The sequence below is a fragment of the Lepidochelys olivacea genome (assembly GCF_965140295.1).
Source record: "Lepidochelys olivacea isolate rLepOli2 genome assembly, chromosome: 1".
NCBI lineage: Eukaryota > Metazoa > Chordata > Testudines > Cheloniidae > Lepidochelys > Lepidochelys olivacea.
This window is the reverse complement of record NC_140411.1, coordinates 27,873,578-27,897,812: the sequence shown is the minus strand read 5'-3', so window position 1 is coordinate 27,897,812 and position 24,235 is coordinate 27,873,578. Positions and strand designations below refer to the sequence as shown.

General features: G+C 44.0%; 1 protein-coding gene across 1 annotated transcript in view; it reads right to left on the bottom strand.

The window, feature by feature from the left end:
• Positions 1–24,235, bottom strand: part of FAT3 (FAT atypical cadherin 3) — a 561,724-nt gene that overhangs the window by 68,809 nt on the left and 468,680 nt on the right. Inside the window, exons 16-17 of the mRNA XM_084627262.1 lie at positions 2,501–2,890; positions 5–219 (exon numbers count right to left, since the gene is read on the bottom strand). Coding sequence (XP_084483388.1) covers positions 5–219; positions 2,501–2,890 — 605 coding nt within the window. The remainder of the gene's footprint in view (positions 1–4; positions 220–2,500; positions 2,891–24,235) is intronic.

The following is a 24,235-nucleotide window of genomic DNA, read 5'->3' as shown; positions in this document are numbered from 1 at the left end:
TCACCATAATAACGGAATCACCAACTGAAGCATCCTCACTGATAACTGCACTGTAGGCCTCTTGATTAAATTTTGGTGCATTGTCATTAACATCCGTTACATTTATGTTCACTGTAGTAACAGCACTTAGGGCTGGCGTACCTCCATCTTTTGCTTCCACTCTTAGGTAAAAGTCTTTACACATTTCATAGTCCAGAGCTTCAATTACAGAAATGGATCCTTTGAAAGAAGAGAGGGAATGTTAACAGATCTAAAGAAGCAAACTCTGTGAGCAGTAATATTATCAGCGTTAGTGATAGCCAAAAAATTATAGACTAGAATACATTATTTAGCACCATTGCAAAATACCACATGATGCTACTGAAACGATAATGCCAGCAAATCCAAGGAAAATATACAATTAGACATCTGCATTTCCTCTTGTATAAATTAAAGAAAGATATAATAACTTGAGCTTATATATCACTTCTCAGGACAGGAACTTCAAGTGGTTCAGAATGATTAATGGCACCACTAGAGGTAGCTTTTATTACACCAGTGCCATAGATGGGTAAACAGAGAAAGCACAGTTTAATGACTTGCCCAGGCTCACAGAGAGTCAGTGGCAGAACGGGAAATGGAATCCAGACATCTTGATTCACAGCTCAATGTTCTGAACTCAATAAACATTCTGGCCAAAATTTTCAAACCTACATGGCTAATGACACCTATACCTATCTTCAGCAGCCTAAATACAGGAGGTCTGATTTTTCCATAGCATTAAGTACCCACAACTCCACCTGAAGTGGGAGCTGTTGGGTAATCATCAGCTTTGAAAATCAGGTTATTTTTGTTTAGGGCGTAAATATGGACTTAGAAGCCTAACTTCAGGCAACCAGGTTTAACAATGTTGACCTCTATCTCACAACACTGCAGGAACAGAATTTCTCTTGCTCCAATGATTTGAATACATTTTCATCTTATTAACTTCATGTACCAATGCTACCTTTAGAAGATAATCACTTTACATACAAGTCTTTAGCCAGAGGTTTTTTTGCACTGAGTAAAATGCATTGAGGGAAGTACCATTGGGCACTAAGGGGAAGGGCTGAGTAGCAACCCCAGCCAGACGAGCATTACTCCCCCTTTGGCATGACTTGCTGAGAGCAGGAGCGCTGAAGAGGACCCGTGGAGAAGCCTGCACTTGCTAGCAGGAAATTCCCATTGATAAATGGCGTGACTGAGGGGGATTATTTTTCAAGCCCTGATCAGGCATGTTACATCAGTATATGGCTGTCTGGAATTTCAGCTCCTGCATCTAAACTGACAATAATGAGGCTGTCACACATTAATGAATAATAAATGCTATTTTCTTCTTGTGCGATTAAACTTCACCTCTGTCTTTTATTGATCTATCTCCTTGGCTTCCTTGTCAAATGCAAATTTAACAATATTTAAGTATCTCTTTCCATGTGCTTATGTATAAATTCACCTACTCCTTGCTGAAATAAACTGAAGTTAAAGCACACTTCCATTAGTTATTTTAAAAAGCCCTTTAACGTAAGTGAAGAGTTTCCATAGAGAGAAGGGGAATTTTTTTACACAGTATAGTGTATGTGAGATAACGTGTCATGTTGGGTATTTCTAGGCTAAGAGCTACATTTATAGCTGCCCATAAACAACTGTTACTTTCAGCTTTCACATTACAGATCAATCAGGTAAGAACCTCAGGTGGCAAGTCCATATGGCTCTTCCTGAATATTGTGGGATGAGGGAATGCTGACTGAGAGAGGTACAGAAAGAGATGACAGCTCACTGCTGTTACTTAACGGGGATAATGAATAGATCCCAATCAGGAAACTGAAACAGCAGTAGCCTTTTGGAATACCCTGTGTTTCTGGGTATTTCTTTAAAGAAGCCAAGCAGTCTGTTTTTTGAAAAAACTCATTACACATAATAAAAGCATAAAGAGTTTAAGCCTACTTTCACAATCCTGTAGATCATGAGCAACCTCACTGAAGTCAGTGCAGTTCTACAGGGTTATAAACGTAAGGCCAGAGACAAGCCCTTAGTGCTCTGTCCATTGATCAATCTTCTCCCAATCTGCCGAGCGTCAGCAGCGAGTCACATTTGGGTAGCACAGCAAGTTAGTTCTTAAGGGAAGGATCAGAGAGCCTTTGCTCACACTGGTGAGCACCTGAGTTGCTCCACTGGGCATAAGTGCTCATGAGTGTGAGTAAGGGCTGCATAGTTGGGCCCCAAGGACTAGTTTCTGCTATCCATACTCAGAGCCTATAACATCCCAGGCCACTGATTCATGGAGTAAGGTACTATCCACTTGAGTACCTGTGACTGCATCTGGCCCTAAATCACACCACTCCTTTTCATGTGGAACTTGTCTAAAACTAATTCCACAATGAAAGGATCTAGAGAGCTGTCTTTGGAACTCATTGAGTTCTACAGATTTCCCCAAAGCACTATTAATTAGAGAGACGCTTTTCGTGGGTGTTGTATTACAAACCCGTCTTTGAGTTGATCCTGAATTTCCCTTTCTCATTTCCAGACCTGATGAGGTAGGTAATCTCTGCATTGGTACCAATGTCTTTGCTTGTTGCGAAAACAGCCAGTACTTTGGTGCCAGGTGAGGTATCTTCAGGCACTGTAACAAGGTAGTCTCTTCTCTCAAACACAGGAGGGTTGTCATTAACATCCAGCACTGTAATGGTAACTGTGGCAAATGAAGACTGGGACAACACAATGCTTTGGTCTGATGCTTTTACGCTGATGTTATAGGAAGGCTGCAGCTCTCTATCAAGTGGATGCTCCAAAATAATGATCCCTGATGACCTATCCACAGAGAAGTAACCATCTGCGGAGTCCGCTAAGGAATAGACCACCTTTCTGTTCACACCTGAAAGAGAAGCAAAGATTAATTTTAAAAAATGCTTCTAAGCAAAACAGTTGCAATTTTGGTGTTCATTTCTCTAGCACGCCATGGGATGGGGGGGGGGGGGAAGTTGAGTGGCCTTTCTTATACCAAAAATCCCCGGTGAGCAATCTGTGCAATCCTTTACACCTGACCATAGGGTGTTGATTGAAAAAGCATGGTAACTCTTTCGCAAAACCAACCAGCAATACAGTCCAGAAGCAACTGAGAACCAGTGACTACCGAGATCTAACCCATTCTCTGGTGCTGACTCTGTGGCCGTGAACAAGTAAACAACATTTCCATCTCCTTTTCTCCAGTTGTATAATGGCGATATTAATACTCACTGACTTCACTGGGGTTTGAGGGATTAATTAGCTACTATTTGTAGCGAACCTTGAAATGTAAAGTGATGAGGAAAAAGAAGATTTGTTACAGTGCTGTGATAAATGCTTAGGGTCCAGACCTTACTATGGTCACTCCAACATGAGTTTTGCCTGAGTAAGGATGGGCTCTTATGCTGGGCATAGAAGAATTCCCACGAATGACAACAGCAGCAGTTGTGCATCTATTTCCCCTTCTATCCCATGTTGTTACTACAATATTCCAGTAGTGACTACTTAAATCAAGACAGGACCTCTGCTTTTGTGCTATATAGATTGTACAGACCTTGAGAGACACAGTTGCTGCCCTGAAGAGTTCATAATTTAAATAGATAAGAAATAGACAGAATATGCGGAAAATGCATTGCCTCAGAGAACATCTTGGAGAAATAGTAATGCACATATGGAAAAACAAATACAGCAGAACCCCTTTATCTTATCTAATTGGGAACAGGACCGATCAGATAATCAAAAATTTGGGTAATGCAGAGAATGGGGAAGAGTGAGGCTGCATCGCCATCTAGTGGCCACAGTAGAGACCGCCAGCTCCTGGACCTGTGCGCGGCGGTTGTTGGGTTAATACAAAGAGCTGGATCACGGCGGTTCAGATAAATGGAGTTCTAGTGTATACCTCAGGTAGCAAACTGCATTCTTTCACTACCAACTTTGCCTTCATTCCATTGCACACACAGTATGAAAGTGAAAAGTGTGTGTTGAGGAACAAAACATTGTCTCTATAGGTCGAAATTTGTCAGATGGGATAGTTACATCATCCAGTCCCAGCAACAATATGGACATTTTAGAAAGGAAAGTCTTTTTTCAGGTTGAGAACAGTAATGGAATTGGGCAATGAAGTCTTTTATTTTTCAAATCCCAGTTATAGTACCAGAAAGCCTAGGCTTACTTACCTTACAGTAACTGGAGTTCTTTGAGATGTGTGGTCCTTATGGTATTCACTGTATGTGCACTTGTGCTCTTTGCACCTGAGACCGCAACTTCTTCAATAGCCTGGTCCATGCCTGCGCCCTGCACCTCCTTGTGCTCCCAGCTGAGGGCATAAGGGTGATGCAGACTGATCGCCTCTCCAGCTCCAACTCTACCACGAATCAGAAGATGACACAAGCAGAGGGAAAGTAGGGCAGGCCATGATTATCCATAGGGCCTATGCATCTGGAAGAAATCCAGTTATTGTAAGTTAAGTAACTTCATTTCTTCTTCAAGTGTGGGTCCCTATGGGTATTCACTGTGGGTGGGTCTCAAGCAGTGTTTGTTGCGGAGGAGGGTATGCTGTGCCACAGAGTGGAAGATCACCAAGCCAAATGATGCATCCATAGCAGAAGCTTGGACCAGTGAATAATGCCTGGTAAAAGTCTGTATGGAAGCCCAAGCAGCTGCTCTGCATATCTCCGAGAGGGGGATTCCCCTATTGATGCCACTTGGACTTTTGCAGAATGGCCCCTGAGGGGCTTTCATAACATCATGGGAAAGAATGGTGGAGAAAATCTACCTACAGAGCCTTTGAGAGGAAACAGCTTTCTCCTTCATTCTTTCAGTAATAACAACAAAGAATTTTGGGGTCTATTCTGTGCAGGTAGAAGGATAAAGCCCTGCACACATCCACGGAATGGAGTATTGTCTTCTCCATGCTTTCGTGAGGCTTAGGGGAAAACATTGGAAGGTGAACAGTCTGGTTAAGATGGAACTCTTAGAGGTGAACATAGGATGTAGTTGCAACAAAACCTTCTCCTTATGGAAAACTGTACAAGGCGGATCTACCTTAAGGGCTCCAAGATTTCCAACCCTTCTAGCAGAGTTAATCATTGTTAAGAAGGCCACTTATATAGGTGCAGGAGGGAATGGGAGGCTAAAGATTCAAACAGTGTTCTCCTGTGAGCAGAAAGATCAGGCTGGATGTCTTCAGATCAAGCTGGATGTCTTGAGTGATAGAAGATACTCCAGCATGAGGGGGATTCCTGGTGTCCCAGCAGGTAACTGGTGGTGCTGGCACCAGAGGGAGAATTGTTTCCATGTAGCGGTGTAACATATCTGCATAAAAGGTCTCAAGCTGTAACTGAGGAACTATGTTGGTTGTCCATCCAAAACTTGTGCTGCCACATGTAGGGATGCTGGGTTGGGCTGGTTCCTCCTAGCCATGTTCTGGGACAGCAGGCCAAGGAATGGTTGTAGGTAGAGGGATGCTGTGAGGCTAGCTATAGTGTGGTAGTGAACGAAATTTGCCTGAGCCACTAAGGTGCTATCAGGATCTCTGTTGTTCCATCAAGTTTGATCTTCTTGAGTATGCAAGGAAGCAGAGGGATGGGAGGGAAAGTGTACATCAGTGGTTCTTACCACTTGCCCAGGAAGGCATCCCCTCTGGAACTGAGGCCTTGACGGATCCCAAGACAGGACACCCTGCCAGATTGTTGGAAGATGGGTGGAGTTCCCACTGGTGGTCTTTGTGTAAATGCCTGCTGAAACTGTCTGCCAGGAAATTCATCACCCTGGGATGTGTTGGGTGATTCTCATAGACTATCAGAGTTGGAAGGAACCTAAGGAGATCATCTAGTCCAACTCCCGGCTCAAAGCAGGCACACTCCCCAATTTTTTTTTTTTTTGCCCCAGATCCCTAAATGGCCCCCTCAAGGACTGAACTCACAACCCTGGTTTAGCAGGCCAATGCTCAAACCACTGAGCTATCCCTCCCCCTGTGGCTGATGCCCCAGTTTCAGAGCTGGACTGTCTCTCTGCAGAGTCCAAAGGATCTTGCTCCTCCCTGCTCGTTTATATAGTACAAGATGGTCATGTTGTCTGCTCTGACCTGGACGTGTGTGGACCAAACAATGGGTATAAATGACTTGCTCGTCTTGTGAACTGCCCGAAGCTCTAACACATTGATATGTAGTGTGGATTCCTGTGGGGACCAGGAGTCGTGGATTTTCTGGTTGTCAAGATGCACTCCCATCCCAGTAGGGAGGCATCCATTGTGAGCGACTTTGTAGGGAGTGTGGGAACAAAGGAGACTCCCACTCATACTGTGTCTCTGCTCTGCCATCAGGTGAGCGATGTCAACATCTCCTGAGGAAGAGAGACCTTCTTGTCCAAGGAATCCCTGTTTGGGGCATAGACTGTAACCATATTTGAAGGGGTCATAGGTGCAGACACACAAATGGAGAGACATAGGTGCACTCCACCATGTGACCTAACAAAGACCAAGCAGGATTGGACTGGAGTCTGAGGTCTGAGATGAAGCTGGTTGATCAGATCCCTAGTGGCGAGGAGCTGGTCTTGAGGCAGAGTAGGGCCTTGATGTGACTGAGTTTAGGCCCATCCCAGTGAAATCTATGGTTTGTCTGAGCGTCAATGTGTCTAAACTGACTTAGAGTCTGAGGGAATGAAAGAGTTGGAGTGAGGTGGTGGCTATTGCTTGTACCTCCTGGCATGATTGACCTGTGAGCAGTCAATTGTCCAGGTAGGGAAATATTGGTCTTCCCTGTCTGTGAAAGTATGTGGCCATGATTGCAAGTACTTGGAGCTGTGAGGAGGCCAAAGGGGAGCATCTTGTACAGAAAGTGCTCTTGGCCCACTGTAAAGCCCAGGAACCTTCTGAGAACAGGATGAATGTCCAAATGAAAGTATGCATCTTTTAAACTGAGGGCTGTAAATCAATCACCTGATTTGAGGAAAGGCATTATAGAGGTCAGAGTCGTCATTCTGAACTTTGAGTGTCAGATGAAGACATTCAACTGTCTGAGGTCCAGAATGGATCTCCAGCTCCCCTTTTTTTGAAGGGGGGGGGTAGAAGAAGTACCTTGAGTAAAAGCCCTTACCTACATGAGGAAATGGTTTGGGCTCTATTGCCCACAGCTAGAGAAGAGAGTCTGCTTCTTGTTAAGAATCCTCTGGTGAGAGGGGCCCCTGAAAAAGGGATGCGGGGAAGAAGCAACTTCCAGCATGCAGCCTTTTGACAGAAATGGCCAGTACCCATTTGTCTGTCGTGATAATGTGCCACACTGGGAGAAAATGACACAGGTGGCCACTGAAGGTGTAGCAGGGGGTGTGGAATCTAGTTGTTGACTGTTGGGCATTGCATCAAAATGACTTTGGCTGAGACTGCAGAGTGGAGGATGATGGTGCAGACTGTCTATCCTGCTGGGTCCTTTGCCATTTCTTGGGAGGTTCATATGTCTGCTGTTGAAAGAAGGATGGAGACAGTAGTCAATGTTGAGGTGGAGGAGGCCAGGAATATTTTCTATGGGTTGCCGGAGTATATATCGCCAGAGAGTGGAGGATAACTTGAGAATTTTTGAGGGTATGTAGTGACTCGTCCATTTCGTCATTAGAGGTTGCTACCTTCTAGGGGAAGTCCTCCACAGTAGTTGGACCTCTTTAGGGAACTCCAAGGTCTGTAGGCACAAAGCCCTTCTCAAGACTACCGAGGTAGCCAAAGAGCGTGACACTGTGTTTGCTACATCAGGGGATTTCTGGAGAGAAGATATTGAAACTAACTTTCCTTCATCCAGGATGGCCTGTGGAAACTTGATGTAATTCTGACAGCTTGTTGTAATTCAAGAAGTTGTATCTGGACATCAAAGCTTGGTGATTCGCCAGCAGGTTGGACGAGTGGAAGGGGAGCAGAAGGGCCGTAATCTGAATGGGGCCTCATGAGAATTGCATAAGATGTCTCTGGAGCCTGAATTCACGAGTCTGCCTGGTAAGACGAGGGAAAGTGTGGCAGATACTGGACTTGGAAGGGATGTGAGCTTCCCAGAGGCAATACAGGCAGGTCTTATGCAGGTCATCAGGAAAACCAGGGGCACGCACGGCAAGGCTTCAAGCCTGGAATTTTGGGCATAAAGGTGCCTGAAACAGTGGTGGAATTGGTAGGGGGAACCCCCCCCAACTTCCAGCTCACTATCACTACAAGCCAAACTAACTAACTATCGAAACTAAAAGTCCTATCTACAATATTTACAAATTTGATTAAGTAAATCACCCAAGAGCAGAAATTGCCACAGAAATGGAGGTTCCACCCCAGACCATGAGTGGTAGAAAAGGAATGTCAGGTTTCAGAGTAACAGCCGTGTTAGTCTGTATTCGCAAAAAGAAAAGGAGGACTTGTAGCACCTTAGAGACTAACCAATTTATTTGAGCATAAGCTTTCATGAGCTACAGCTCACTTCATCGGATGCATACTGTGGAAAGTATAGAAGATCTTTTTATACACACAAAGCATGAAAAAATGGGTGTTTACCACTACAAAAGGTTCTCTCTCCCCCCACCCCACTCTCCTGCTGGTAATAGCTTATCTAAAGTGATCACTCTCCTTACAATGTGTATGATAATCAAGTTGGGCCATTTCCAGCACAAATCCAAGGTTTAACAAGAACCGGGGGTGTGTGTGTGTGTGTGTTAGGAAAAAACAAGGGGAAATAGGTTACCTTGCATAATGACTTAGTCACTCCCAGTCTCTATTCAAGCCTAAGTTAATTGTATCCAATTTGCAAATGAATTCCAATTCAACAGTCTCTCGCTGGAGTCTGGTTTTGAAGTTTTTTTGTTGTAATATCGCAACTTTCATGTCTGTAATCGCGTGACCAGAGAGATTGAAGTGTTCTCCGACTGGTTTATGAATGTTATAATTCTTGACATCTAATTGGCGTCCATTTATTCTTTTACGTAGAGACTGTCCAGTTTGACCAATGTACATGGCAGAGGGGAGAGACAGTCAGTCTGCACCATCCTTTGCTCTCAGTTGGGCTTACAACGGGGCACAGGATGCAGGTGTGGACAAGTGGACACCACTATTAAAGAATTTCTGGTCCTGGGCACACTTGTGCATACACAATGATATCCTTAGAGAATAGCACTCAAAGATTGCATAGGTGCGTATGCTAAAGTTGTCTGCAGTAATGAGGCCTGAAGGGAAGGTACCATACGGTTGCTTGCTCTTCCTACACTTCAGTGAGATAGCTACTTCAAATCTTTGCAAAAGTGAATGCTGAAACAACCCCACACAAGTTTCCTGGTTGCTGGTTTATTTTATACCCAGGTCCTGGGAACTGCAATCAGAGATTATTATTAAAACACAAAGATCCACTAAGTTGTAGATTCCCCATTCTTAGCATCTATCAGCTGAGTATTTGCTGCCCTTATTGTCTGAGAACTTTACAAGCCTGACATTAATTGAACACACAAGAGCTACCAATCCCTTCTAGGCGTATTTTTTTCATGTAAAATTTGTGACAGTATTATTCTGCTTTACAGCAGTAGAAAAGCATTGTAAAAATGACTGATCAAAAGCCATACAAATCACATTTGTTTTCTGCTTGACATAGTACAAATAAAGTATTCACACCAGGGGGAGCTGAGGGACTCTCTTTTCTCCAACCGTGCTTACATAAAAGCAACACCAAGCACCAAGAAAAGATGCTATTTAAATTACATTAGGATTAGCTGGCTCTCCAGAGAATAATGCAGTCTTTGACACACCTATCTTGAGTTTTAAACATTCAAATGTAATTAAAAATAGACATATAATTGCCAGTATTCTAATTCATTGTTATTGGTGTTACACTAGCACCTAGATGCACTGCCTGAGATCACAGCCCTGTTATGCAAGACAGTAGAAAAACAGTCCTTGCACCATCTAAACAGGCAAATGGTGGAAGAAAGGAAGTATCTGCATTTTACAAATGGGGAACTGAGGTCAGCACAGAAAGACAGAGAGTCACTTGCTCAAGGTCACACAGGATGCCTCTGCTGAACCTCGAACTGAACCCAGATCCCCTAAGTCCGAGTCCAGTGCCTTATGCACAACATACATGGCTTAGACTGTAAGCTCCCTGTGGCAGGGACGGTCTTTTCGTTCTGTGTATGTACAGCACCTACCACAACAGGGTTCTGGTCTTAGGCACTATGGTAATAAAAATAAATAAATACATATACAACAACAACGATTAGACGAACACAAAAAAACAATTCCCTGTACAGTAAGGTGCTAACAACCTGTGACCACGTGGGAACCACATTTTTAAGAGGACAGAAATAAGGAGGACATTGAGAGCACAGGAAAAATGAGCTCGTACTTATGAAAAAAGCCTAGAAAGAGAGATGAGTCTTAGGGGTTTTCTAAATGTGGCCAACCGTAGGCAAACCCCTGGGAGTAGTGGATTACAGAGGCAATGGCCTCTGTAGTTCCAGCTCACTAAGTGGTCCAGATAAGAACAGGTTCTGTGATGGGTGAGAGACAGAAAGGTGGCTCCTAGAGTAGCTGGGCCAGAAGGCATTTAGAGGTTTGCTGATTGTAACCAATATCTTGAATGTCACCAGGCAATTTGCAGGCAGCTATCTCAGAATATGAAGCACAGGTAGAATACACCCTCATTCTCCCATCCTACTCAGGAGATGGACAGCCTGGTTCTGCAGCACTTGCTGAAATTTCTGAGTGGCCTTTGTGACTTGCTCCAGCCTAGAAGCATTGTGCAAAGGCATGGAGGAGTGAGGCAAGATCTCCAAGGAGTATATGCTGCAATCTTTTAGCAAGCTGAAGATGGAAAAGGGCATTTGTGGCCACGGTTGCTATTTGCTAGAAGCAGAGATGCACCTAATGGGACCACAACTTCTTTGACAAAGGGAAGAGACAACCTCAGTTTATGAGGTGGTTCTAGGCCCTCAGGAGGCTTCCCTGTACTGAACAGCATTCTCGCCACCCTTTTCAGGTTGATCTTAAGCCAAATGGTTTTCATACAGGTCACTATTTCTTCCAGTCACTGAGAGATAAAGCTTTGAGTCTATATAACTGTGTGACACATCATCTAGAATATTAAAAGTAAGCCAGGCCTTTGGAGGACTTCACCTTAAGCTACTCATCCAGTGCACCATCAAACAGTCAACAAATCTGATGATATACAAGGCAGCAGTAATAGCATCCCTTGTATATGGGTGTGAAACATGGACAGATTTACACACACACACACACACCCCCTACACACACAACCTCAAACAACTTGAAAATTTTCACATGCACTGTCTCCATTCTGTTCAGAAGCTCCACTGGTGAGACCAAGTCTCAACTTTTAACATCCCTGAAAGAGCAAAAACAACCAGTATTGAGGTGACAGGTTTCAGAGTGGTAGCCATGTTAGTCTGTATCAGCAAAAACAACTAGGAGTCCTTGTGGCACCTTAGAGACTAACAAATTTATTTGGGCATAAGCTTTTGTGGGCTAAAACCCATTTTATCAGATGCATGGAGTGGAACATAGAGTAGGGAGGTGTAAATACACAGCATATGAGAAGATGGGAGTTGCCTTACAACGTGGGGGGTAAGTGCTAACAAGCCAATTCAATTAAGGTGGAAGTGGACTATTCTGAACTCCCTAAAGAGGTCCAGCTCTTCTCAACGGTTGACAAGAAGGGGTGAAAGTATTATTATTCCTATAAGAGGATTCCACAGTATTCTTTTAATAAAGGAATAAGCCAGGAAATTTTATACTTAGATTTTGTACTAGCATGGGATGGACTATTGCCCTTTGCTATGTGAACACAAGCCAAGTCTCTAGAGTGGAGACTTTGCGTAATATACAGCCTTTTTGTACATCAAATGCCATCCTTCCAGTGGTTATTCCTTCCTTCTGTATAGCACTGAAATAAAGTAGCACGTAGCTGAATGCTGCTTATGTTGTTTGTCGCTAATCGCTATATTAAGGACAGTCACAAGAAATGTGTTTCTGTAAAACACAAGGGTTACAAGTGTAACTCCCGTGATTGGATACACTCCCATCCCCCGATTTAAAGGCTAACAAACATTCATGCACTCAGGCAGCACCAATTAGGTGCGCCTGCAGAACATGTTTCACCTGGAAAAGGGGAACTTAGAAAGGTGATGCTCGCCACAGAAATGGGGCAAAGTTTGCCCTGGAGGAGAGGCTGCCAGGGACTGCCAGTAGCAAAAGGAGCCCAGCCCCGTGGCTAGCCTCCCTGCCCTGCCCCGCCCCCCACCTTGTTTGGGGGCAGACAGTGAAAGCATGATACAGGCAAGAGGCCCCATGTAAGGCTGCTCCAAGCTAATTACCTGTGGTGGGACCTGGGGAGCACCGCCAAGAATTAGAGGTAATTGGACTCAAAGAAGGATCGTGGGAGTGAGCTGAACACCTGCCGGGAAATCTGAGATTGCTCAGGCCTGGAGGGATAGAGGGCCAAGGACCAGAGACTGAAAGAGACTATGGCCAAACCCAGGCTGAGGGTTGGCCAACTACAACTGTGGGGCAATGCGGACGATGAAGCCCTATGCCTATACAAGGCCCTGAGACAGAAACAGGTTCCGCACCAGTCTGATGAGAGGGGTCTTCTGCCAAGGTGGCCCCCGAGCACTGATGTAAGTTGATGGTGGAGTGGCAACAACAGCAGGCCAACCAGCACCAGCAATCCCAGCAGCAGATGTTGCAGCAGTGGAGAGTCCAGCAGCAGGCCCGAGCAATGCAGCAGCAGCAGCTGCTGAAGGAGATTGTGTCCAGCAGCACAAACTCTGGACTTTCTGCAATAGTTAAGACCATTGGTCCCTGCCCAGAGAAGGCAGGCAGGGCCCAATACAACAGGGGGAGCTCTGCCATCTGTGTCAGTGAAGTTAACTAAGATAGGCCCGGACAACAATCCAGAAGCATTCCTCACCACCTTCGAGGGGGAGCTGCTGGCCTCTCAATGCCCTTTGGAGTATTGGGTGTTAGTTTAGCTCCTTACCTGACAGGACAGGCTCAATTGGCTTGCCGTAATCTTGATCCATCACTGGCTTGAGACTACAATCGGCCAGGGTAGCTATTTAAATTACCTGTACATGAGAGACACACTGGCAGCACTTTAGAGCAGAGATATAACCCAGGTGGTAACCCAACAATTAAAAGAGCACTGTCGGTAATGACTTCGCTCCAGGGCCGAAGTTGCAGAGTTGGGCCTAATGGAGCAGTTTGTATCCATGCTTCCAGTAAGGGGCCAGGAGTGTGTATTCCGGCATCACCCCAAGTCATCGTTGGAGACGGTGCAGCTGATGGAGAAATTTCTCACAGTCAATTGGTTGCTAGAGATGGGACACGCGTAGCCTCTACTCTCTTGCCAACCATGGCACCAGATACCCACCAGCAGACACCATACCCTGGGCGTGACAGAAAACAAGTGCAAACCCCACCCCAATGACTGAGCTACCCGCACAGAGAAGAGAAGACCTTGGCAAGACACGGGGCCAAGCTCAGTGAGGCATCACCCGGATTACTGTCTGGTGATGCAAACAACCAGGCTGGAGCCCTTGAGCTCAGACACAGGTCCCATTCATAGTTTAACAGCTGCTCCCCGCCAGGCAGGAGCCCGCAGAGATGAGCTTGGTAATATGCTACTCCTGTGGGCAACAGGGGCATATGAAGAAAGAGTGCCCATGGATAGAAAGGGAATAGGCAGAGAGTTGGACGGCAGATGACAGGAGGACTTCCCCTAAATTGACAGTCCCACTATGGGTCCAAGGGAAGGAGGTCCTAGGGCTTGTAGGTGTAGCCAAGTGGTTATGCAAGCCACCCTAGTGGGTTAGCCAATGAACCCAGAGGGGACAATTTGCTTGCAGTATATACATGGAGATGTGAAGCCTTGTCCCAGTGTACAACTGGAACTGTCAGTGGGGACCCTCACCAATTCAGTTACAATAGAGCTAGCCAAAAAATTTGAATACCCGGTGATAAATGGCCAAGATTGGCCCTACTTTTGGCAAATTGTTAATGAACTAACCAATGCTTCAGCTGAACACCTTGACAAGACCTGGCCTGTGAACACAGCAGACTCAGTGGGCTTGGGGGACTCGGAAAACCCCAAGGAGGGTATGTCCCAGGACCAGAGCCAGCCAGGGAGATGCCTAAACAACTGGTACTTCCTGTGGACCTTGAGGCCCTAATGCGAGGGGAAAGCTTCGTCCAAGGTAGATTACTAAAGGAAGATCATGCCAGACCAACCTGATCTCTTTCCTTGAGAAGATAACCAAGATTCTAGACAAAGGAAATGCAGTAGATCTAATCTACTTGAATTTCAGTAAAGCCTTTGATACAGTTCCACATGGGAAATTAATAGTTAAACTGGTGAAGATGGGGATTAATATGAGAATCAAAAGGTGTGTAAGGAACTGGTTAAAGTGGAGACTACAATATGTCATGCTGAAAGGTGAAATGTCAGGCTGGAGGGAATTTACTACTGGAGTTCCTCAGGGATCTGTCTTTGGGACCAATCTTATTTAATATTTTCATTAATGAGCATGGCACAAGAAGTGGAAGTGGGTTAACAAAATTTGCAGATGCCACAAAGTTGGGAGGTATCGCCAATATGGAGGAGGACCGGAATAGCATACTGGAAGATTTGGATGACCTTGAAAATTGCAAAGCGCAAGATCATTCATATAGGAACTAACAACAAGAATTTTTGCTATAAGCTGGGGATGTAGCACTTGGGAAACGAGAAAGGAAGAAAAAGACTTGGTTGTACAGGTTGATCACAGGATGACTACAAGTCGCTAATGTGATGCAGCTGTGAAAAAAAGCTAATGCAATCCTAGTATGCATTAGGTAAGGTATAAGCAGTAGAGATGGAAGTGTTATCATCATTGTACAAGGCACTGGTGAGACCTCATTTAGAATACCATATGCAATTCTGGTCTCTTGTGTTTAAGAAAGATTAATTCAAATTGGCACAGGTAAAGAGATGGGCTACTAGGAAATGGAATGGAGAACCTATCTTATGAGAGGAGACTTAAGGAACTTTGAAGGTTGAGGGGAGATAGGATTGCTCTCTATAAATACATCAGAGAGATAAACACCAGGGTGGGAAAGGAGTTATTTAAATTAAAGGCCAGTGTTGGCACAAGAATAATATAAACTGGTCATCAACAAGCTTAGGCTTCAAATTAGATGAAGATTCCTAAACCTCAGAGAAGCCCTGGAACAGCCTTCCAAGGGAAATAGTGAGAGAAAATCCCTAATTTGTTTCAAGATCGAGCCTGTTAAGTTTATGGAGGGGATGGTATGATGCGGTTCCATATAATAGTATGCTACAAATGCCATTACCAAATATCTCCAATGGCCACAGCCGGGACACAAGATGGGGAGGGCTCTGAATTGGGGGAGATGGGTAGATGTCTGGCTGGTGGGTCTTGCTCACATACTCAGGGTCTAACTGATCACTATATTTGTATCAGGAAAGAATTTCCTCCCAGGTCAGACTGACAGAGACCTTGCAGCATGGGGCACAGATCACATCTGATTTGAACTAGAGTAAATGGTGGATTCTCTGTAACTTCAAGTCTTTAAATCAGGATTTGAGGACTTCAGTAATGCAGCCAGAGGTTAGGGGTCCATTACAGGAGTGTGTGGGTGAGGTTCTGTGGCCTGCGATGTGCAGGAGGTCAAATTTCATGATCATGATGGTCCCTTATTGCTTTAAAGCCTCTGAATGAGAACAATATGATGATGCGACATTTAGCTACAGCTGTGAACAAGTGGCATACATGAATGAGGATACAATGGACCCCCAGCACCTGAGACACTACCCCCCACTTTTTGTTAGCGAAAGAGCCACTGTATAGAGCGGAGTGAAACTTGCAGTTGGGGGTAGTAGGAACTCAGTTACTCGTCCCCCATAAGTATTGCCAAGCTGCAATGCAGCTAGCTCATTATATTCTCTGTACGGTGCATCTAGGTCAGGAGAAGACTCTGGAGTGGATACTGGCCCTGTTTTTCTGCTCAAGGTGCATCGTGCAGTTAGGAAGTATTGCTCTTTCTGCCCCCAGTGAACGTATTCAGCAGCTAAGAATGTCCCGAAGGTCCCCCTGGTCCCAATGCTATTAGTGGAAACCACATTTGAGAGAATATGGATGGATATGGTCATTGAGAAACCAATATATACTTAAAAAGAAAAGGAGTACTTGAGGCACCTTAGAGACTAACAAATTTATTTGAGCATAAGCTTTCATGAGCTATAGCTCACTTCATCGGATGCATTCAGTGGAAAATACAGTGGGGAGCTTTATATACACAGAGAACATGAAACACTGGGTGTTACCATACACACTTTAACGAGAGTGATCACTTAAGGTGAGCTATTACCAGCAGGAAAGCGGAGGAGGGGGGAGAAAACCTTTTGTAGTGATAATCAAGGTGGGCCATTTCCAGCAGTTGACAAGAACGTCTGAGGAAGAGTGGGGTGGGGATGTGGGGGGGGAATAAACATGGGGAAATAGTTTTACTTTGTGTAATGACCCATCCACTCCCAGTCTTTATTCAAGCCTAAGTTAATTGTATCCAGTTTGCAAATTAATTCCAATTCAGCAGTCTCTCCTTGGAGCATGTTTTTGAAGTTTTTTTGTTGAAGAATTGCTACTTTTAGGTCTGTAATCGAGTGACCAAAGAGATTGAAGTGTTCTCCGACTGGTTTTTGAATGTTATAATTCTTGACGTCTGATTTGTGTCCATTTATTCTTTTACGTAGAGAAATTGGTTAGTCTCTAAGGTGCCACAAGTACTCCTTTTCTTTTTGCGAATACAGACTAACACAGCTGCTACTCTGAAACCTGTCAATATATAGTTGTAGTGGTGGACTATGCCACTCATTACCTGGAAGCCATACAGCTCTGTTCAGCTAAGGTGACAGTGATCACTCCTGAATTTATGAGATTTTTTGCCCAGATACATTTCCCGCAAGAAATTTTGACTGATTGGGCTCCAAGTTCATACCTCAGGTGATGCAGAAACTATGCTCCTGCCTTAAAATCACGGCTCTGAGAACATCAACGTACCATCTGCAAATGGACAGCATCGTGGAAAGATTTAACAAAACATTGAAGGAGATGTCAAAATGGTTTGTTGGGATGAAGCCTACTCACTGGCACCATCTCCTCCTGCTGCTGCTGCTATTTACCATGTGAGAGGAACCCCAAGCCTCTACGAGGTTCTTGCCCTATGAATTGCTCTATGGAGTCTAGCTCTGGGGAATCTTGGATGTGTTATGAGAAGGTTGGGAAGAAGCAAACCCACTTGACACAACCCAGTATATTATACGCCTACGGAAGCACTTTAAGACATTGAGCACGTCTAAAAAAGAGAATCTCATCTGCGCTCAACCAAGGCAAGAACAAAGGTACAACTAAAAGAAATGTTTATGAACTTTCCACTTGGAGACAGAGTTCTGTTGCTATTACCATCCTTGAAGTTGAAATTGACGGCTCACAGGCAGGGCCCATTCAAGACGTTGAGATAAATGGGCCTGGTAGATTATGAGATCCAGCTATCCAGCAGGAGGAAGGAAACTAAGGTCTCCCATGTACATTTTCTCAAGCTATGGATGACACAGGAAACTCTCCTGATAGACACTTACCTGGTGAGCCCGGAACTCGGGCCCAAGGTAGCTGCTTGCCCAGAACCTGGACCTCTACTATTAAGTGAGGCCCTTTCACCGGATCAAAAAATCCAATTGGTGCAAATGATCTCAGACTTTGCTACAGAGTTCTCCCCAAGTCCGGAGAGAACATACACAATACAGTATCATCTGGAAACAGCACCAAGACAACTGGTTAGGGAGAATCCCCGACCCTTACCAAAAAGGATAGGGGACACAGTAAGAAAAGAGGTGAAGGCCATACTGAAAATGGGATATTGAGGAGTCTCAGAGCAACTGGAGGGCCCCTATAGTCCTGGTCCCTAAAGCGGATGACACAGTCCGATTTTGCATAGACTTTTAGAAGGTCAATGCCTTTGTGAAATTTGATGCCTACCCAATGCCCAGGGTGGAAGAGCTATTAGAGCAGTTGTGCCCAGCACAATACCTCAGTACCCTTGACTTTGCAAAGGGCAGACTTCCCTGTCTCCATCCTTCCAGGAGATGTCTGTATAATCAATCCCCTTTGGCCATTTCCATTTTAAAACTATGCTGTTTGGGTTGCAAGGGTTGGCAGCAAGTTTCCAGCGTCTTATGAATCAAAACCTTAGACCCCACCAGCAGTAGGCCGTGGCTTACCTTGACAATACTGTCATCTATAGCTATATGTGGGAAGATCACTTACAGCACAGAAGGGCAATACTGACATCCCTATAGGAGGCTGGCCTCATAGCTAACCTGGCAAAATGTAAGTTGGTTGCAACAGAAGTAATTTATTTAGGGTATTGGATAGGAGGAGGCCCTGTGAAACCTGTGTTAGACAAAGTCTCTGTGTGTTGAAATCATATCCCACGTCCTGGACTAGGAGACAAATACGCTGCTTCTTGGGCCTTGTGGGATTCTATTGCCAGTTCATCTGCAATTCTGCACTCCAATTTAGCTCCCTTGTTAAAAGGCAAAGACACCAAGAACACCAAGACACCAGCACTATCCGGTGGGAGGACTGGTCTGATGAAGCTTTTAATACCTTGAATACACTTCTCAGCCAAGCGCTGGTCCTCATCAACCCACACTTCACCCAAGAGTTTATTCTCTATACAGATGCTTCCGATGTCAGCCCAGGAGCGGTGCTCTCCCAGGACCCAATCCTATATGTAAGCAGGAAGTTGTCCCCCCCACCCCCTGGGGTGGGGGAACAGCATTCAGTTATTGAGAAAGGGAGCTCTGGCTATCCAGTAGGCTGTAGACTCACTCAGGTATTACCTCCTGGGTAGGCCCCTTGTCCTTAGTCACTGACCACGTGCCCTTGCGGTGACTACCCTACATGAAGGGCTCGAACCCCACATTATAAACTGGTATCTAGCCCTCCAGCTTCTGGGAGCAGCACCACATAGGGAAAGAGCATACAAATGTGGATTTTTTTTCCCCAGACTTATTATCCCTGTTTCTTTCCAGACATGACAAGTTTCTTTCCGGACATGACATCCATTTGCTTTTCTGTAGCTGATAATGCCTGCTGATGACACCACATAACCATTTTCTTTTTAAATATTAAAAGTTTACAGCATGTTTCTCTTCTTGGTTTTAATCCATCTCCATCAACTAATTAACAAAAATATTTTCTCCAGGAAAGTTAATTTACTCTATTTTAATTGAATTTTTAAAAGAATTCTTAGCTTGCTTGCTTTCTTTTTAAATAAATGAGATTGCAAAAGAAAACCAAAAAAGAGGGTTGAAATATTTTCTTTATCACAGAAAACAATCACACTGTTAAAGCTTGGCAAAAAGTCATGACAACCATAAGAAAAAAATATTCTATGAATATGAAAGAAAAAAAAAAGGAAGCTGTGCCATAAGATCTGTGAAATTAGTGGTTACTTTTCAAGTTACAAATTATTTGTAAGCAGACTATCTAATTGCAGTGCTTCCTCCCACTCCAATTTTTCATGGTGTAATTATTAGCCTTAGGATGCTCCTATGGCAGTGGTTCTCAAACTGTGGGTTTACACACACAAACAACAGAGAATTATCCACATCCCTTGGCCTTTTTTGTTAGTAGTTGTCATAAACATACAGCTAAGGATAGCATAAAATCCCTCCTTTACTTGTAAAGGGTTAAGAAGCTTAGATAACCTGGTTGGCACCTTACCAAAAGGACCAATAAGGGGAGAAGATACTTTTAAATCTGTGGGGGAAGGTTTTTGTTTTGTGTTCTTTCCCAGTCAGCGAGGAACCAGGACAGGGAAAATACATCTCCTAAAGCCACACCTGAACTAAGCATTTAAGAGTACAAATTGTAAGTAATAGGAAGGAAATGCATTAGATTATTTTTTGTTTTAGCTTGTGAATTTTCCCTGTGCTAAGAGGGAGGTTTATTCCTGTTTTTTGTAACTTTAAAGTTTTGCCTAGACGGTAATTCTCTATGTTTTAAATTTTATTACCCTGTAAAATTACCTTTCATCCTGATTTTACAGAGGTGGTTATTTTACTTTATATATCTATATATAAAAAAATAAAGTTCTATTTTTTAAGAATTTGATTGGTTTTTAGTGTTCTAAAAACCCAAGGGTCTGGTCTGTGCTCACCCTGTTTACCTATTTGGTTGATAGATTATTCTTAAGCCTCCCCAGGAAAGGGGGTGAAGTGGCTTGGGGGAATATTTTGGGGAAACAGGAACTCCAAGTGGTCCTTTTCCTGAATCTTTGTCTAATTCACTTGGTGGTGGCAGCAGTACTCATCCAAGGACAGGGAAGGATTTGTGCCTTGGGGAAGTTTTTAACCTAAGCTAGTAGAAATAAGCTTAGGGTGTCTTTCATGTGGGTCCCCACATCTGTATCCCAGAGTTCAGCATGGGGAGGGAACTCTGACAGTAGTATTTCATTTTTATTGGAGTTTTAGTAGCTCCCTCGGTACTCGCAAAGATTTAAACACTTTGGAAAGGAGCAGAACTTCAGATAGAATAGATATTAATCATAGTTCTGAGATCTTTGCTGAAAATGTTGTATCCTCCCTCACCCAACAGAGGGGAAAACTCAGAGAGAGGGCATTTAGCGATAACTGCAAGTACAAATTAACCATATATAGATACAGAAAACAATAGATAATGAACTTGATTCCTTCTCTTTGCAGCAGCTGGGAGGGCAGCTATCACTTACTACACACAAAGGTCTATAGGAGCCCCAACTAGCAGAGCCTGCATGACACGGGATATGCTGAATGCAATGCATCCTCTGAGCTACCTGGACCTAAAGAGCACCACCCACTTTTTGATGGGTGCAAGCTCACAATGCCGCTTTAATCAGACTTAGGCAAAAATTCCACTGCTAGGGGCCTTCCACTGCAGGCCATGACAATATCCAGCACAAATCCTGAAGGAATCAAGCCCAGGAAATAGACTCTTAATGGAAATAAACCAAATAGCAGAGACATACTGAGCCATAGGAGTCATACAAGACCCAGAGCAACCAAGGTCATCATACAAAATATCCCACTGTGTGGATATATTTTTGAAACTGACAGATACATCTCAGAGCACTCTGTGTTCTGCTGTGAGGTTACAGCCTTTCAAAAGAGCAGGATACATCAGCAACTAAAAGCACCGTCTTCACAAAACTAAAGGAATGCTTTGGAAATGTACCACAGAACTTATTCATCGTATGTGTTGCTTTATGATGTATCCAAAACTTTTCTTTAGGTTTGTAGAAATCCTTCCCAAAATTGCACTCTTACACTATACCTGTGAAGTTTCACCCCTCCCAGCACAGACCATTCCTAGACTTGTTTTCACCTCAGGAGAGAGAGACGTGCTCTAATGGTATAATTTGCTCTGGATAGTCCCAGACAACATTACCCCTAAATCCTTTTCAGAGTCACTGCTTTCCACATATGGTCTCCGACTCTGTAGTTCTGGCCTGCATTCCTTGTTCTTAGATGTAGAACTCTGCATTCAGGAATATTAAAACACATTTTGTTTGCATGGGTCCAGCTTACCAAATGGTTCAGATTACTCATATGACTGCCCTGTCCTCATCATTATTACCACGCCACCAATCTTTGAGTCATCCACAAATTTTATAAATAGTAATTTTTCATTCTGTAAGCATGAAAAGCCAGACTACAGAGTGGCTCATCGGGAACACTGGCATGAAACAGGGCTTCATTTTATCTCTGCTGTTTGGCATTGCCATAAACTGCATAGTAAAGAAGTGCATTTGGAGCACAGGCGCCAACTTTTGTTGGCGTTGGTGAGTGCTTGTGCCCCCCCGGCCCCTGCCCCCCCGGCCCCTGCCCCACCCCAACTCCGCCCCTCCCTGCCCCTATTGGATCCCCCCGCAAATCCCCGCCCCAGCCCCGCCTCCTCCCCCAAGGGCACCACGCTCCCCCTCCTCCCCACTCCCTCCAAGGCTTGCTGTGCGAAACAGCTGTTTTGTGGCACAAGCACTGGGAGGGAGAGGGGAGAAGCAGGACCCAGCGGCGTGCTCAGGGGAGGAGGCGGAGCGGAGGTGAGCTGGGGCGGGGTGGGGAGCTGCCGGTGGGTGCAGAGGACCCACCAATTTTTCCCTGTGGGTGCTCCAGCCCTGGATCACCCATGGAGTCGGCGCCTATAATTTGGAGTACAAACACTGGTATAGAATCAGTAGATAGCATATGATTAGAGGAGCTACACTTTACTGATGATAGTGGGAAACTAAGTGATACCCCCAAAAAGTAACAAAGAGAGTCAATCTGGCAAACACAGCAGTCCACGTAAGGCTCAAAATTAGTTATGCTAAAACAAACGTACTGGAAACCCAGACATCAAACAGTAACATCACGCTAGATGGCAAAAATATCAAGGAAGGAAAACAGCTTCCCTTCCTGGGCAGCACCATATTGGCCAGAGATCTCAAGAAGGAAAGGATATCAAAGATAGGAAAGGCATCTTCAGTATTTACTAAACTCAACAACATATGGAAATCAATGATATACAGCACCAAACTAAAACTGAGAATTTTCAATTCGAACACAATATCAATGCTAACATATGGCTGCAAGAAATGAAGATCTTTTAGACTGAAAACTAGATGGCTTTAAAAATATGTGCCTATGAAAGATTCTGGGCACTGGTTGGAAAGACTTCATCACCAATGAAAAGATCCAAGAAATTACGAACCAGCAACTTGTTTCCACTAGAATCAGAAGAAGGCGCTGGACATATCTACTCCAGATACCAACTCTCAGACTCCCACATGAAGCTGTCAAGTGGAAACCAGCTGGTGTGCAGAAATGAGGGTACCCCAGAGAAACCTCAAGAAGAACTTTTAGGAGGAAGGGCAGAACAATCTATCTCAACACCATAGAACAGTGGAAGCAGCAGCAGCAAATAACAGAGAGGAAAGGAAAAGACTAAATTCCGCCCTGTGCACCAACATTGGAAGATGCAATGTAATAATGATTTTATATTTATTTCCATATCATTGATGCAAATGTTGAATAGCTTCAGTCCTAGTACCAAACGCTGTGAAACCCCACTAGAAACATCCCCATTCAATGCTGATTCCCCATTGGCACCTATTTTTTGAGATCTATTAAATAGCCAGTTCTTACTCCATTTAACGTGTGCTTTATTGATATCATATAGTTTGAATTTTTTATCAGAATGCTGTGCAGTCACAAGTTAAATGCCTTACAGAAGTCTATGCAGTTACCCTTATCGACCAAACTTGTAATCTCATCAAAGAATGAAATCAGGTTTGACATGACCTATTTTTCATAAATCCATGTTGATTGGCATGAATTATATTCCTATCTTTTATTTCATAATCAATTAAAGCACATATCTTTTCCATTATTTTGCCTGGGACTGATATCAGGTTAACCAGCCTATAGCTAACTATGTCATTCTGCATGCCCTTTTTGAATATTGGCACAACATTAGCACTCTTCCAGTCATCTGGCCTTTCCTTGGTATTCAAGATTTATTAAAAATTAACATCAGCAGGCCAGAGATCTTCTCAGAAAGCTCCTTTAGGGATCTTAGTTACAAGGTATCCAGGTCTGCTGAGTTTAAAGTGTTTACCCCTAGTAGATGTTGTTTAGCATCTTCCTAAGTTATGAATGGACTGGAAAGTACTTCATGGTTCTCATGTGACACGAGCACACACACATTTTTCTATCTATATTTTTTTTATCTCAATGAATTTTGCTCAGCTTTTGGAAATTACCCCTTTTGAAGCACCAAGTATTTATAGTACTGATTGGAACTGTCCTCTACTTGTCCCTATTCAGTGTTCTCTGGTCATGATCACCAGTCACTCAGCAATTATCCCCCTTTATCTTTATTCATCATAAGGAGCTACCTTGGTGTTGGGTACAATAACTTTTGTGTTAGAAAATTATCATGTACAATTTTTAGAAACTGTAATGATGGCTGAACGGTACCTCTAGCATACGTCTCCCATGACAGACCGATCAGCTAAAAGATTGACTAGAAGGATCTTGTTAGACTTCAATAAATTGCCAAAACCACCAGTACTGGATGAGGGAAATGGAGAGCTGGATCTGCCAGCTGGTCA